The sequence below is a fragment of the Toxoplasma gondii genome, chromosome IX (genome assembly GCF_000006565.2).
Source record: "Toxoplasma gondii ME49 chromosome IX, whole genome shotgun sequence".
NCBI lineage: Eukaryota > Apicomplexa > Conoidasida > Eucoccidiorida > Sarcocystidae > Toxoplasma > Toxoplasma gondii.
In genome coordinates this window covers 1615689-1629789 of record NC_031477.1, presented here as the reverse complement: position 1 = coordinate 1629789, position 14101 = coordinate 1615689, and the positions used below count along the sequence as shown (strand labels likewise).

Sequence of the window (14101 nt, the reverse complement as noted above, 5' to 3'; positions counted from 1 at the left end):
CTGCCCGTCGGTGAACAGCAGGTAACTGTTAGGTTCCACTGATGCAGTCTAGCAACTCCGCGTCTAACAATATTGCCGTGTTTGCAGCGCTGACTCTAGATCGGAGGATTAGGGCCGTTTATTTCTCTTTTTTTCCGTCCGGGTCAACCACAAAAAAGAGGCCACTGGAATACGAATCATGAACGGAGCTCTGGATTTTGAGACTAGCACGTTTTTCCGAGCTCCGAGGAATGTTCACTGCAGCGTCACTGTTGTTGGTTGGCGATGCTAAAATTTCAATGGTCAACACTTCGATTCGTCACAGACGATGCAAAGTTCAACACTCACGTAACGAGTCTATGTGCCTCTGATTAATCCTGTTTGCCTGCTGAGAACGTGCCAGTGCGTGTCACATTGATGCCCGTGACTGTCAGACACCGAGCTGCATGAACAGAACATATGCTTGTTTTTTGTCCTCGGATGCAGATTGTCAAGACCGTTGTGAACAGACGTGCACCGGTCTGGTCTCCGAGTAAATCCGCTTATAGGTTGATGGTGCTCGACTGGAGTAGGTTGAACACCGACTTCTTGAACTGTGTAGTCCAAGCAATGGGGCACAAGCTGCCGAAACAACAGATTGGAACGAGTGGAAAGCCCCCGTCGTACCTGTGATTTTCCGGGAGCTCAACGGCAGCTGCCGGTCAATCTTTTCCCGTGTCTAGATTTCTACGTCTGGCACTGACTCGATACAGCTGCGGGCCGATTTAAATCCCTCCCCGCTGACATATAAGACAGAAAAGATCCAGAAAAAGTGACGGCACCGCCAAAGCTAGTCTTGCTGGTGGTGCGGCCAAAATGTGTGACACTGTGGGTGTCGGCCCTGACATAGAGGACCAGTCAGCAACCTGGTTCTGCCTGCCCGGGTTCTATTGGTAAGGTTAGCTCCAGAAAGCTGCCTCGTGGTCTGCGTCGTCTGTGGCAAACTTCCGATCTTGCCACACTTCTTCCCTTCGTCCATTCTCCTTTTTGGCTCTCTCACTGACGATGAACCAAGCACGCCCGCTCGCTTCCCGCTTCCCGATGTACCTCGCGGCCGGGGGCGACTCCATACACATCTTCGAAGGGAGTACAAAACTTCACCTGTTGCCCCCCGTGAAGCACCACGATTTGCCGCTGCGTTCTTCATTTCTCGCTCGAAGTGCAGAGTGGAGGGAAACGCGAGTTATCAAACCACGTTTGGATCGATCCGACTACACGTTCGGAAGCAGTTCTTTCAACTTTGTTTTTTGGTCGTCCGTCAATGTCCTGCAGCATGCATATCAAGTCGAAGCCGCGCATGGAGGATACACTCTGCTCGCAAAAAAAGCCACTTTCAACGTTCAGGGATGTTGTACACTGCGCCAGACGGCAGCTAATGTAGCAAAAGGTAGTAAACGTGTTTACGACATCTGGTGACCACGAAGCATGTTGCACGCGGACTCAGTCACCGCTCTACGAAGCCACACACTGGAAGCACGGAACCCCTGAACTAAGCAAAGTGTTAAAGTTATCCTGTGAAGTTAGACTTGCAACGCGTGCAGCGCATTGCTCCTGCCACACGGTCAACAAACGTGGGGACACTCTCGATGGCTTCGGGGTGTATATACCCTAGCGCAGTTCCATCTGTGTCGTTTTCCGGCAATCGCGCATGGTTGGACAGGCACTGCTTGGACATCGCTTCTTCTTGATCACAGACGGGGCACTACCTGCAGCCTCTCGATGTCGAGAAGAACTCTTACTTGGGGAAGTGAATATCGAACTCGAGGATAAGGTCACCCTTTTCTCCGGGTCTCTTAGAAACGGGCATGCCTGTAGAGAAAGAGAGCGAGTGAGACGCACACTCGCACTCCGTGTACGAGCACGCATGATCCGTCACTTCATTTCCCACAACAGGGGCACTGACACACGGCACTATTCGATGCAAAACCTGCTTGGGGGAACCGAAAGCAATCGTCCAGTGTATGAAGAGGTCTCTTTCTTTCAGATAGAGCGATTCACCAGCGGACTGGGACTTTACAACCACACAGCCACATGCCCTTTTGGCCAGCGAACTGCACGCAGGGCCTTCTGGATCACGTTTTCTGGCGGCTCTGAGAAGCCCTCAGCCGGAAAAAACGAAGACGCCTCACGACGTTCGAAGCAGAACTCCCGCTAATGTACCATCCGTCGAACTTGCCTTCGTTCGGGACGATCTTCCGGCTTTTCGGCGTCACGACTGTGTCCACCTTCACCTTGAAAGATCGGCCGTCCAGACTCTCGATGGGCACAGTGAATCCCGTCAAGGCCTAAAAGAAAAACGGAAGCAAGAAGACGTCTTCTCAAGAAATAAACACGGTCCAAAAGGAAAAGTCTTCTGTTGACCGAATCCACGTTCCACTGTGTTTGCATCCTAAAGGTAATCATCGCAGAAATAGACCCGATTGAACCCCGGCGACTGAATCATCCAGATCGTCGCTGTCCTGTTTCCTCCTCTGCGTGTTTCGGACCTCCTCCCAACAGAAAAAGAATCAGCCACGCCCTGTGTTTTATTTTCATGGAAGGTTCTTTCTTTTCCAGTTGCAACATGTCTTACTTTCACCAGTGGAATTGCCACCTTGTGAATAAGGTGGTTTCCGTCACGCACAAATCGGCTGTTGGGCTTCGTCTTGACGACACTGCAAGTGAACAGCAGGGAAACATCACACACTTCCTCAGTGAAGCTTTGATTTGTAAACGACTCTGACAAAAGCATCCCCTATGCAGAGGTGCCTTGCGTTTATCCAAAGACTTGTACAGTTTACAGAGAGAATGTAACCCGGAAGCGCTTGGTTTTCCACGTCCGTAAAGGTCTCTCTGAAGCTCACGCGATGCAGGGAACCTTTGCATCTTCGCCGGAGAGACATAGCAGCAAGGATGTTTCATTCTAGTTTCGCCGAAAAATAATACCGTCTGAATGTGCACCGAGGGCACCAATCGGGTAGTAGTCATTGTTTGAAGCAAGAAGGTGCAACAGTGATGTTCACATTGTCGTCTTCGTTGATACGGGGGTACCTGTGTGAAAAGCTCTTCCCTCAACCTCGGGACAGTGAAACATGAGAGTTCTTCTCCCAAAGCAGAACAGTTGCAAGCACGGGCGTTTGTGCCTCGCCAACGTCGCTTATCGTAAAGACTACCAGACTTTCCCTTCTCCTATTGAGCAGAAGAGTCGTTTCTTTGACTTACAAGACGACATCCCCCGGAGGAGAAGTTGGAGAATCTTGGTCACCTTCCCCAGCGAACGTGATCCTGCAAAAAGCACGAGGAAGATGACGGCGCGCCAACGCATGCGTTGCTGCCTCCCGAAAGACGCAGAAAGGCTTCATGGAGAGTCAGGCCCCTAATGCAACTTGTGAAGGAGAAATCACGCGCGGACGCGGCCAAATAAAGAGATACTACAGCTATACACGTGAAGAAAGTCTGTACATCGAGAGACCTAGAGACCTCTTCTGAACAGAATTCAGCAGGAGTAAAACGATTTAAGCTCTACAATTCTCGAATCGTTTCGCTGAAATAATCTACAAGAATACGCAGGAGGCAGAGCGCTCGCGCCTCTCCAAAGCCAAGTCTCTATGCGGGGGCCAGCAGTGTGCGACGTTGCGCCACGGCTTTCATCTCTGGAGAAAATTAGGAAAAAAAACCTTTTGAACCCTCAGCCCCACCTCTTGTCGCGTGGATTCATCACACAACGAAGAAACACCTCGAGTTCAGGTCGAAGCAGAAATCAGCGAATACCTAAAAGGAACTAACTTCAGTCCTACACAGAGACTCCGACCGCTTACTTTGTCCCCTCCTTCCAGCCCTGAGACGAAGGAACACGCAGAAAGCAACAGATAGGAAGACGCATTTCTTTACGCCATCCTGTCTCTTTAAATGCACATTCAGCAGTAGGAAAACTAAAGACGAGACAACTAGAGCCAGCGAAGCATCCGCTGTATACACCCATCCCACAGGCGCCTTTTCGGGAGGCTGGACCTGCCCTTCCACGCGAAACAAAAAGGCATTACAATTTTAACAGGTTGGCAGAAGATATCAAACCCAATCCTAATCAACTGAATCAAAGAATACATGGTTGAACTACGTCAGTAAGTCTGTTAGCGTTCTCTCACAAACCACGATTTCGTAACCTCAGAGGCACGTGACAACAGGCGTAAGATCTCCGCAAGTCACTTGGAAAACAAATCGAAGAGAAAAACTTTCTGCCGTAGCCGGTGTCACCTTTTCAGAACACAGCTGTGATGCCAGCGGTCTATATCAGCGCAGCCAGCAAACACCACTTCGAAAGTGTCTCGAAAAACTGCCTTGGATACGGGCTTCCACTGTGCTCTCGCAGAGACGGTACACCAAAACAAATCTAAATACAGCATATGAAAAACACAGTATCACTGAAGGTGTTGGAAACGCGTTTTGTGTATTGTTGGTAAAACTCACCGGCTTCACATCAATCGACAGAACGTTGTCCTCCTTCAGCATCTGGCCGTTGCGGTATCTAAAAAAAGAAAACGCAGAAGAGGCAGATTTCCCGTTCAAATGCGCTACCAGAGTCTCGCAAGACAAGCCTCCAGATAGGCGCGGGTCAACTGTACATACACTTTGAGTCTCCCTCGAAGCGCGTGTCCAGTTCGAAACAGCACTAGAATAAAAAGAAGAAAGAAGAGAAGTGTAACGAGGAGAAAAGAAAGGGGACAGTAATAATGAGAAAGAGGAATAAGAGAAGAACTAGGCAAAGATGGAAAAGAGAGAAAAGGACAGGTTCTCAAACACGCTTTCCGCTTAGTCGACTGGAACTATCGATTTCGGCAAACTGGACCTCTGGCTCTCGCCCCACAGTGCGGGCCTCAACTTTGCGCTGGCTTCTGCCGGTGGTTTCCAAATGAACTGTGTTAGAAGTGGAAGCAAGGAAACTCGTCTCGAACACACGGAAGATGAAAAACAGGACGAAGACAAATCTGTCTAGGAGAGTCTCTCCGCTGTCTCGCCAGGTCCTTACCTTGTCCGAGTGATCTTCAGCTTCTTCTTTGTCCCCCTGCGTCGCACAAAAAAGGCACGAACGAGTCACGTTATCCCTCTCCCGGTCCGTTTCATCTTTGAAGAGAAACGCGCATGCTCTACCACGGAAACCTGCATAGAGAGGCATCAATATGAAAAGCCGGTGTGGTGGTGCATGCTTTGAACTCGGCGGAAGGCAGCGAGTGTGTGGGGACCGCTGATCCGCGGAAACGACACTCTAGGGCTGCCCTTCTGTGGAACTGCTAGTTGTTCTTCTCCTGGGTTGTGTCAAAGAAGCAAGAGCTGTGGGCTCACGTGTACAACTCTTCGAGAGACAGAGACAAGTCCACCTCGTAAGTCTTGGGCTTGGAAGGCGCTGCAGAGGAGAAAATCAAACGAGCCAGAGTCCAAAGCGACGAAAAGGCGCGTTCTTGTTCAGTCTCTTGTGCACCCTTCCTGTAACGCAAGTGTACCCGCTGAAGTCTACAGGCGCTGGCCCCGCGGCTTACTCCATCTCCATCTCCCGCAGTTCTTTTCACAGGCCACTGCATGAATGCATGCACCCTTTGATGAACTTTGGCGCTCCAGTTCTGCGTGTGAAACTCAGTGAACGGTGGAAAAGCCATAGAAAAGCGATCGGAACTTCCCCTGAGCGCATGCCAGCTGAGAAAGGGCCGTGAGCTGAGCCAAACTCACCGCGGCTGCCAAAGCTACCAGAGCCTGCGTGGTGCATGCGGAAAGGAAAGTTACTGTGAGACCCCATGCCAACGCTGCCAAAAGGTCCAAAGTCATCGTCGCCGCCAAAAAACATTCTGTCGCTGCCGAAAAACCTTGAGAAGAGTTCGCTGGGGTCGACTTCTCGGTCTGCGGGGAGCGGAAAAGAACCAAGGAAACCGAGTCTATGACTCTCTCAAGAAACTCAAGACTTGCCCTCCGTTCTCAGCTGTGCGGTTGCCTAGTCTCGAAAGGAAAAGGTCCGGAAGCGTCAGTGCTCAAGCTATTCAATCTGCACATCTCCCCAACACAGTGTCCACTGCTTTCCAGAACGGATAGACAAACTGAGGAGAGCGCAGGTGGCATCGTCTCAATTGTTGAAACACCCGAACTGGAGAAGGTGCCTCTTGGCCCCACAGTGACGATAACGAGGTATCTGTCGCGTTCGTGGTCGCAACAATCCTTGGCACTTGTTGTTTGTACTGTACAAGAGCGAAGACAAAGAAAGCATTCTTCGGGTCTCCCGGGGTAAAGTGTACCAAAAAAGCCATCTTCCACGTTTCTCTGTCCGTGTCCTCTGAAGCACTCGACAGCAAGCCGTTTTTAGCCGTAAAGAAGAGGCGGACCCTCTCGCGTCCTCGACATCCACTTCTTCACTGGTTTTCGCTTTAAAGAGCCATCTAGGCCAGTCGGTTGTTTCTGAGGGCAATCTGGGCAGCGAAGCGTTCTGGTTCGTTTGACTTACAGACAAAGTTCGCGCGAGAGCCGCCGGGGCCTGCGGTTCCAGTAGGCGAGCCGCCGCTCTTCAGGCCTTCTTCTCCAAACTGGTCGTAAATTTGTCTCTTCTCCTTGTCCGAAAGAACGTCGTACGCCTCGGCGATGTCTTTGAACTGCGCCTCCGCCTTCTTCTTGGCGTCCGCGTCTGCATGCTTGTCAGGGTGCCACTTCATCGCCAGCTTTCTGTATGCCTTCTTGAGATCGGCTTCCGACGCGTCCTTGCCGACGCCGAGAATTCTGTAGTAGTCCTGAGGTACAAAAGGCAACCAGCGGAAAACTCACTTCTCAACGAGAATAAGTGGTCGATTCAGTTCGTCAGATCTCTGTTGAGAACTCCGCAGACGCGTGCGTGAGCCAGCAGCCGTGCAGCACCATCGCGTTTCAGTGAGAGGCAACTGACGCCTCGATCTGAAGAGGCTCGCCTCGCGTTTACACTGGAAAAAAGACAAATCGTCTCATTATCTGGACAACTGCTCGGTACAGTTCGTTCGGCTGCAGGCTCACGACCAAGAGCCCGGATGTGTGGACAGCGCTGCAGACCTAACATCGCCGAAAGAAACACACACTCTCTGTCAGACAGCAAAGCCGCGAGCGAATGCCGATATTCGATGAATGCACGACAGACTTCGGCGTCCCTCTGTAGTGAAGCCGTGGAACCCGCTGCTGGTGGCTCCACCTCCGAACGGACATCCTGCTCTCTGGAGGTTGAATGTGATTACCTTCCCCATTGTGATTGCGGGAGACGGGCCACCACCGTGGAGAAACCTCCTTTTCGTTGTCACAGTCGCACAGAACTCCGCGCTTGAGGTTTCTCACGGGCGCTAGCGCGCCCCTCTGCAAGCATGCGAATACTCGCACCCAGTGAGGAATACCCGATCCTTGCTGGTTGAAGAAAGGAGAGTTCCCTTTGTGCGCAGCGGCGGGACAGCGCGGTCTCTCCGGATTCGAAATCGGCCTTTGGGAGGCGAGCGACGGCACAGCGAAAATCCCTGACGGTCAAGCGCGCTCTTGGTCACACCCCGAACTCCTGCGAGTGAAAATTCGGGACGAGAAATAGGGCAGAAAAGGAGCTCGGATAATGCTGCACACGGTCCGGGGAGCTGACCGACACACGAGTTCGGAGCTTAAAAGGCATACCAGAAGTTGCACACTCAGACGCGCCAAAGCAACAGGCCAAGCCGTGTGGGAGGACACAGAAGAGAAGTGTAATCTGTCCTTGAAATCGGACGCGATGGCAAAAAGGAAAACAGTCGAAAGGAAACCGAAGTGTCCAAGCTTTTCTCTGCGTGGCATGCCACTCTGCGGAAGGTTTTTCTGAAACGAGCTGCATGCGCAAACACGCTGCAAATGGCATGGACGCATTGTACGCCAAAAGATGAGACCGTCTTGCCCGAACTGACTCCCGTCTTGTCTCTTCCTCTGCACGACGAAAAATGGAAGAAAGCCTCACTTGAGGACTGTGTTGCAGCATGCATGAAAGGAGGCAAGAGACGCGGCAGACACCGAAATTCAAACGCCGGCGTCGAGCACAGACCTCCCGAGTGGCGTGGACGGGCAACGAGAAAAGCACTTGTGGGCAAGTACCCTTTCTTAATCCTGCATGCTTGTTAAAGCACAGTCAAAGTAGATGGTCTTGGGCAGTTTGGTGAAGGACTTTCCAAGCTGCTGCACACCGCGGATTCGCCACATTTGTTTAGTTTCATATACCTACTCAAGAGGCATGTTCCAGTGCGGTGTCTGAAAGAGACACAAGGGGGCCCATACGCATTTGTACGAAACTGAGTGGCGTTGCGTTCGTCATTTGCTAATTAACGTCTAGAAGTGTCCACAGTACGAAGTGATGTATCTGCTCTAGCTGATACGCGGCAAGCGGCTGTCCCGATGAATGACGAAAACGCGACTGTGGAAACAGTACTGTCTTTTAGCGCCACCAACATCTTTGTTGTCCTAAGTGCGGTCTCGGTAGGCAGTTCTAATTCACAGATTCACCGCGCTGTGGACATAACACAAATCTACTGGGGAAAGGACTTCGCGTGACCACTTCGGTGTCCTCTCCCCCGCAGTCACAGAGGTCACCAGCAGCCCCAGATTGAACTCTTGCAACAGTACTGGACTTATTCCCGGAAGCACTGAATGTCACAGCCAAACGTGTCTGTTCTAGAATTGAGTAACTGGTCAATGTGGCATGCACATGGAATGATTTATGGCTGTCGTCACTAGCTCGATAATCGTTCTGTCAACAGAGTTCCAAAATGTGGGGACAACGGGACCGGGCAACAGCAACCATATTTTTTTTCCCAGCATCGTCCTTGTGAGATGATGGTGGATTCACAGCCGTGCTTGACGCACTGAAAACATCCGCCTCCAAACTAATACGGATACGTCGGCTCCGTGCAACCTCAGCAAGATGGTAGTAGTCAGCCTTCTCTGTGCTGCCCCCCTTGACGGAGCTGTAGTTTGTTTTATCGGTTATTCAGGGGATGGCATCGAAGCATGCCACTTTGGTTTTGAACGTCAACTACCATTTCAGTGGTACTGCAGGTGAAAGCGGGCACAGGTGGGATCCTCCGTGTTTGCAAACGGTGTTGGTGCGTGCGCGACGTACCCCAGTCGTGTGTAGGAAAATTCGGCTGCAATGTGAATGTTGTTTTGCAGCCTGTAGTGAAAACACGCCTGTGAAAAGCGCGGACAAGAAAAAGTGCCTTTTCGAAAATCTATCCTGGCGTTACAGCACGCTCTGGTAGGGGTTGATGGTTCATCATTGATCTGGCGCTTACTGCCAGCTTTGTTGCTTCGCGACTATGCCCCAATTTTTGACGGGAAATGGACGCAGTAGATTCCTGCGGTTGATTCTGCCGAGCTCTCTTTCGATGTTACAATTTGCAGCACGGTACTCTAAACAGGAGAGCACGGAGGAGACACCGTCTTAAAGGTATCCTGTTTCGGATCTCCCCGTAAGTGCTTCAAGCCGCTTCTTCGTTTGCAGCCAGTTGAAGATACGAACGGTAAATAACGTACCAAAGGCTATACACGTACTTGCCAAAGCAGAGCATGTCAAGTCACAGCAGGTTTTCAGAAATGCAATTTCGGTCGTATGACGAAACATATTAGACAAAGGTATTAAAGAGAAAATCGATGTGAAAGATTGAACGACATGGATACTCTTACAGCTGTCCGTGAGCTGCCGCTGGAATAACGGGAGGCGACGATCGCACTCTGACCTCGAACGCGCTGTCATCGAGGCCATCTACTCGGCTGAGAATCTGTTGCATTCTGCCAAGTGCTTCTTTCGTATCTTCCGTGTCAATGTGGAGGTTGTCGGTGACAGATAAAGATGACTCTGCTTCCAGGTTTGAGCCCGTTTCTGCAAGAGGGCGGGGACCTGCATCAACCTGATTCTCGGCTGAACTTTCGTACGAAAATGCCCAGTCGTCAAGCCTATCGTCTTGACTTGAGGCATGCTGACAGTGTTCTGCTTTTTTGATCCGCTGATCCTGTGTGTACGCTGACCAAAACTCCTGCCATGCCTTGCAGTGACCTTCAAGAGTGGCAGAGAGTGCCTCAGCGGCTGCCGCGGTATTCCAACACGCCCGAGTTTCTGAGAAAACGCTAAGGGAAACTGGGCACTCAGCAGCTGCAGTAGGTGCGCCGGGATCGAGTTCACCTGAATGTTTTTGTTTTTTACGTTCCTCTTCCTGTTCTTGCTCGGCAGATCTCCGTTTGTTCGGATTTCCATCGTGGTGAGCCCACTTCACCAATAGGAGCGGAGCCTGCTTACCGAGGTTCTGGTCACTCATCGCCACTTTCGCGAACTCGGCTTGCACTCTGTAGGCATAGGTGATAAACGCAATGTTCTTCTTGGGAATAACGCGGATGCATGTCACATCTCCCCATATGCCAAATTCCTTCGAGAGAAAAACCTCCATCTTTTTAAGGCCATCAGGTACTTCGGGGTCGATCCGGAACCCACTAACGAAGAGTGTTTTGCAGTCTTGATTAAAGCTTCCGACGCCATCCATATCATCTTTGTGAGTACTAAACCTCTCTCGGCCAAAGACATCGTGGCCCCATTCCAAATGACCTTCATCATCCGCCGTTGGAATACTATGACGGAATCGACAATCCTTTCCCAGGTAGCAGCCACCTTTGGCAAAAAAAATGCAGAAGAAATGTTCTCCCGCCGCATCCACGTTGGCCCTCGTGTAACCAGCGTCCCTCTTCGGGTTACACTTGTATGGTGCTGTTTCACGGTCCAAGTAACTAGGTCTATTATACCTGTCAGTTAAGTATTTTCCATACCAAATATTGTATTCTGTGCCTCCTTCTGTGTGCGAGTAGCGGCTAGCTTCATTACGATCAATCTGTTGGCGTGCCGGTCGCCTCATCCACTTCGTCACCAAATCCTGTTTCGAATCCGGATGACGTTCCTCTGCCACTGTTTTAGTTTCTTCTTTGGCGAGCAGCCTTTTCTGATCTTGCATCGCACGATAATACCACTGGTAATATGTAGCATATAAAGGGTACTGGTCTCCAGGGAGCAGGACACCCGATATGCATGGATTCCGAGTTTCTAGCAACGACGATGGAAAAGAGCAAACCGTTGGGACAGAAAAGCTAGAGCAAATTCCGTTGGGAATCGCCGTGGTATCGCCTTCAGGCGTGTCTGGCTTCTCACAGGCTTTAATATCCTTTCGTTCCGCGAGTGATTCAACGTCCGCGCTAGCGACGCCCCCATACAGCGTCGCATGCGTCTCCAAACTAACACTCGTAGAGAGCGTCATTTCGTGGTGGAGCCCCCGAATGGAATGCGAACCTGAAAAGCAGCGTTATTCTGTTGGCGAACTAGTCAAGATATTTACCATAGCCTTTTCCCCCTCATTCAGGGGCTCCCTCCCGACCTCTCGAAAACAGACATCTCAGACGTGTATGACATGATTCGTAGACGCTGTCAGAAGACGATGGTGTACCCTTCCGTAAGAAACATAACGCACGTCATTGGCTGATGTGTGTCTGTATGACCGCGTTCAAAGATGTTCGCCGGATTTTTCGGCAGTAAAGAACTCGAAAGGTTTGAGGTGAGATACAAGACGAAGATAACATATTTGATTCGCCACTTTCAACCCACAGGGAGTCGTACTCGTGAACAACTAGGGAGAAATCTGAACGCATTTACGTCTGATTGTTGGAAGCACGACGTTTCATGCGCTGATGTACCGTTCTCTACAATGCAGAGACCTAAGCAATTTCATGTAGGACTTCCGCCAAAACACAACTACATTCATCCCAATTTGATCCTTAACATAGATGTGACGCAGGAAACACGTAAACAAATCACTGACACGAACGCATTCCAGCGAGTTACGAAGACAGAGGTCATCTGTTCATATGTAATCAGCATAATCACCGGTCTCCAGCGGGTTTTCGCCAAGGGCGAGAGTCTAATCCTCCAGCCAAAACGAAATGCCCAAAAGGCGGCAGACTGCTGTCTCCCACACAAAAGCTGTGTCCACGTCACAGAGAGGCATTCTGGTGGATGGGAAAAGCGCGCGGGAATGTGTTTAAAGTCAGTCTGGACGAGGGTGAGCGACTCACATCTGAACCGAGACAGTGCTACCAAAAAAGCGTTGAAAACAGTTGCTAAGCCCCGGACACATTTGGACTTCCACACCTTAGGCTGCTGGGATAATGGGGGCGTGGCGTGTAACTACTGAACAGTTTCAGTGATACAGTCTGTTGTCGGCAGGTGGAACCTGCTAAGACGGCTGCAAGCATTTTATGCCCACAAGAACCCTGTGTTCCAGAAGACAAATGGAACAAGGGAAACGAGGTTTCATTGGCAAATATATACATGCGCGGGGAGCTTCAGAGGTAAAGAGAAGAATGAGGCTGCTCCCAAGTCGCGGTATTCCCTCCTGGGAAAAATCCCTTTGAAGATCTGGCAACCGAATGTCACTATGGTAGACGAGGACTGTCGTTTAAGGGTGCGGAGCAAGTTTCAAGCAGTGTTAAGACCATTTCAGTCCCTCTGCGACAGTAGCCATACGTGGCTCTGCTTTGCGATCTCCATGGTGGATCTAGACACCCTCCTGATTCACTCCCACAAGAGAAATCCTCTTACGTGCAACAGTGTGCTGTCCTCTCATGTAACGTTCGTCCTTTAATAGGAGCAATCGTCTAACTAGTTCTGAGGAAGCACGCCTGATCCGGTCATCTAGCAAACACAGGGAAATCGAGCCCAGTCTCCTCCAGAGGACCGTGCAGTCTGCCGTCTGTTGTAAATTGGCCAAGTCTGTTAATCCGGATGTGATTTCATTTATACTGACTCGCATGAGGTCACCATATCCTTTCGATTCATAACACACTCAATAGGCCCCGGGGCCCATCGTGATGTGATGTGAGCGTGTAACTGAGACCGTCGGTAAGGGAGGGACCCATGGTCTGGAAGCAAAATCTCCACCCCCTCGTCTTGTGATAGTAGATTCTCTCACACATATTTTGTGAAGTAGAGACACAAACACTTCGTAGCAGATCTCGATATGCAAAATCAAGCTGCTTGATGCCACTGGGATTTAGGCACGGGCAGCACGCTCTGCACGACATCGCGTGCCAGGGTAGCAGCCAACGTGGGAAGTTTTCAGGCGAAAAGTGCGGTTATGCATCCCCCGTTGTCTATCAACACCAGTCCTCCTAAAGAATGTTGCAAGCGAAGATGCAGCGCTTACTTGTCTGCGGTTTCCTTCTTTTAACCCATATGGCACCTGCGTCGGTGCATCGGAGCAACTGACGTCACCGTGTTCCCCGGAGAAATGGCATTTGTTTAAATTGAATAGGGCAGAAGAGACGTATGTTCGTGCCTTCGCTGACTATTGTGATTACGCTGCTCTTGTTTTACAAGGTGATTCGGTCGAACTTCACACCGGTCATCCTTTCCCTCCAGTTTCCAAATGCCACTTTACCCTCTTCAGGAACGGAAAGGAATAAAGTGTGGTTGAGTGAGACTGGATAGCCATATAATCTTCCACCGATATCAACTCAAAGAAACATTGTTTGAGGGGCAACTGAACGCGTTCACGTGCACGTACTCGCGGCAAGTTTCTTCACACAGCATCTGAGAGCCAGCTGAAACAGCCCCCCCGCTTCAGTAATTTCCTCGCATCTGACGAGGATCCCAACACTGCACAAGGGTGACCTGCATAAGGAAACAGCCAAAACTCACATTGTTTCGTCTGTTTTGAGGAACCGAAAACGGTTGTCCCTGCTCTGAATCATTGCCTCACAATGTTCTGCATTGCCTCCTGTGGTCTTGTTGATACTCCACTCGCGCTGTGAAACCAACAACGCGGCGCCTCGAAGGAACTTTTCGAGACTCCCTTTTTAGGATAGAACTTGCGTTGAAAACAATATTTCACTCCGTGGAGAGATTGGTAATAGATTGTGGTTGAGTACTTGGGCGTTATTTCCAGTGTGAAGGGAGAGTGTCCAGAACCATAGAAAGAGGTGAGGTGGTTGTCATGTTATTTTCCCGCGTGGTTCTCTAAGCGACTTTCATAATTGTTTTTCTTCCGCTTGTCTTACGTCCTCATCCACA

General features: G+C 50.5%; 2 protein-coding genes across 2 annotated transcripts; both read right to left on the bottom strand.

Annotated features, from left to right (window-relative positions):
- Positions 1 to 36: 36 nt before the first annotated feature.
- Positions 37 to 7976, bottom strand: TGME49_265310 (heat shock protein 40, putative). The gene is made up of 12 exons (XM_002368619.2): positions 7233 to 7976; positions 6482 to 6761; positions 5719 to 5886; positions 5338 to 5398; positions 5024 to 5059; positions 4465 to 4522; positions 3816 to 3835; positions 3220 to 3282; positions 2591 to 2672; positions 2195 to 2303; positions 1758 to 1827; positions 37 to 1284 (listed from the first exon to the last, which is right to left on the bottom strand). The coding sequence occupies exons 1-12, from the start codon at positions 7239 to 7241 to the stop codon at positions 1230 to 1232; spliced, it is 1011 nt and encodes a 336-aa protein (XP_002368660.1). The 5' UTR covers positions 7242 to 7976; the 3' UTR covers positions 37 to 1229.
- A 1344-nt stretch (positions 7977 to 9320) lies between these two features.
- Positions 9321 to 11814, bottom strand: TGME49_265320 (hypothetical protein). Its single transcript, XM_002368620.2, has one exon. The coding sequence runs from the start codon at positions 11292 to 11294 to the stop codon at positions 9678 to 9680; it is 1617 nt and encodes a 538-aa protein (XP_002368661.2). The 5' UTR covers positions 11295 to 11814; the 3' UTR covers positions 9321 to 9677.
- Positions 11815 to 14101: the final 2287 nt, after the last annotated feature.

Bases quoted from the DNA above. Each gene is read 5' to 3' on its own strand.
- TGME49_265310 (XM_002368619.2), bottom strand. The intron at 4,523-5,023 runs GTAAGGACCTGG...TTCTTTTTTTAG, and splicing joins CTGAAGATCACTCGGACAAG to ATACCGCAACGGCCAGATGC. The intron at 1,828-2,194 runs GCAAGTTCGACG...CTTTCTCTACAG, and splicing joins GAAGATCGTCCCGAACGAAG to GCATGCCCGTTTCTAAGAGA.
- TGME49_265320 (XM_002368620.2), bottom strand. From the start codon at position 11,294: ATGACGCTCTCTACGAGTGTTAGTTTGGAGACGCATGCGACGCTGTAT.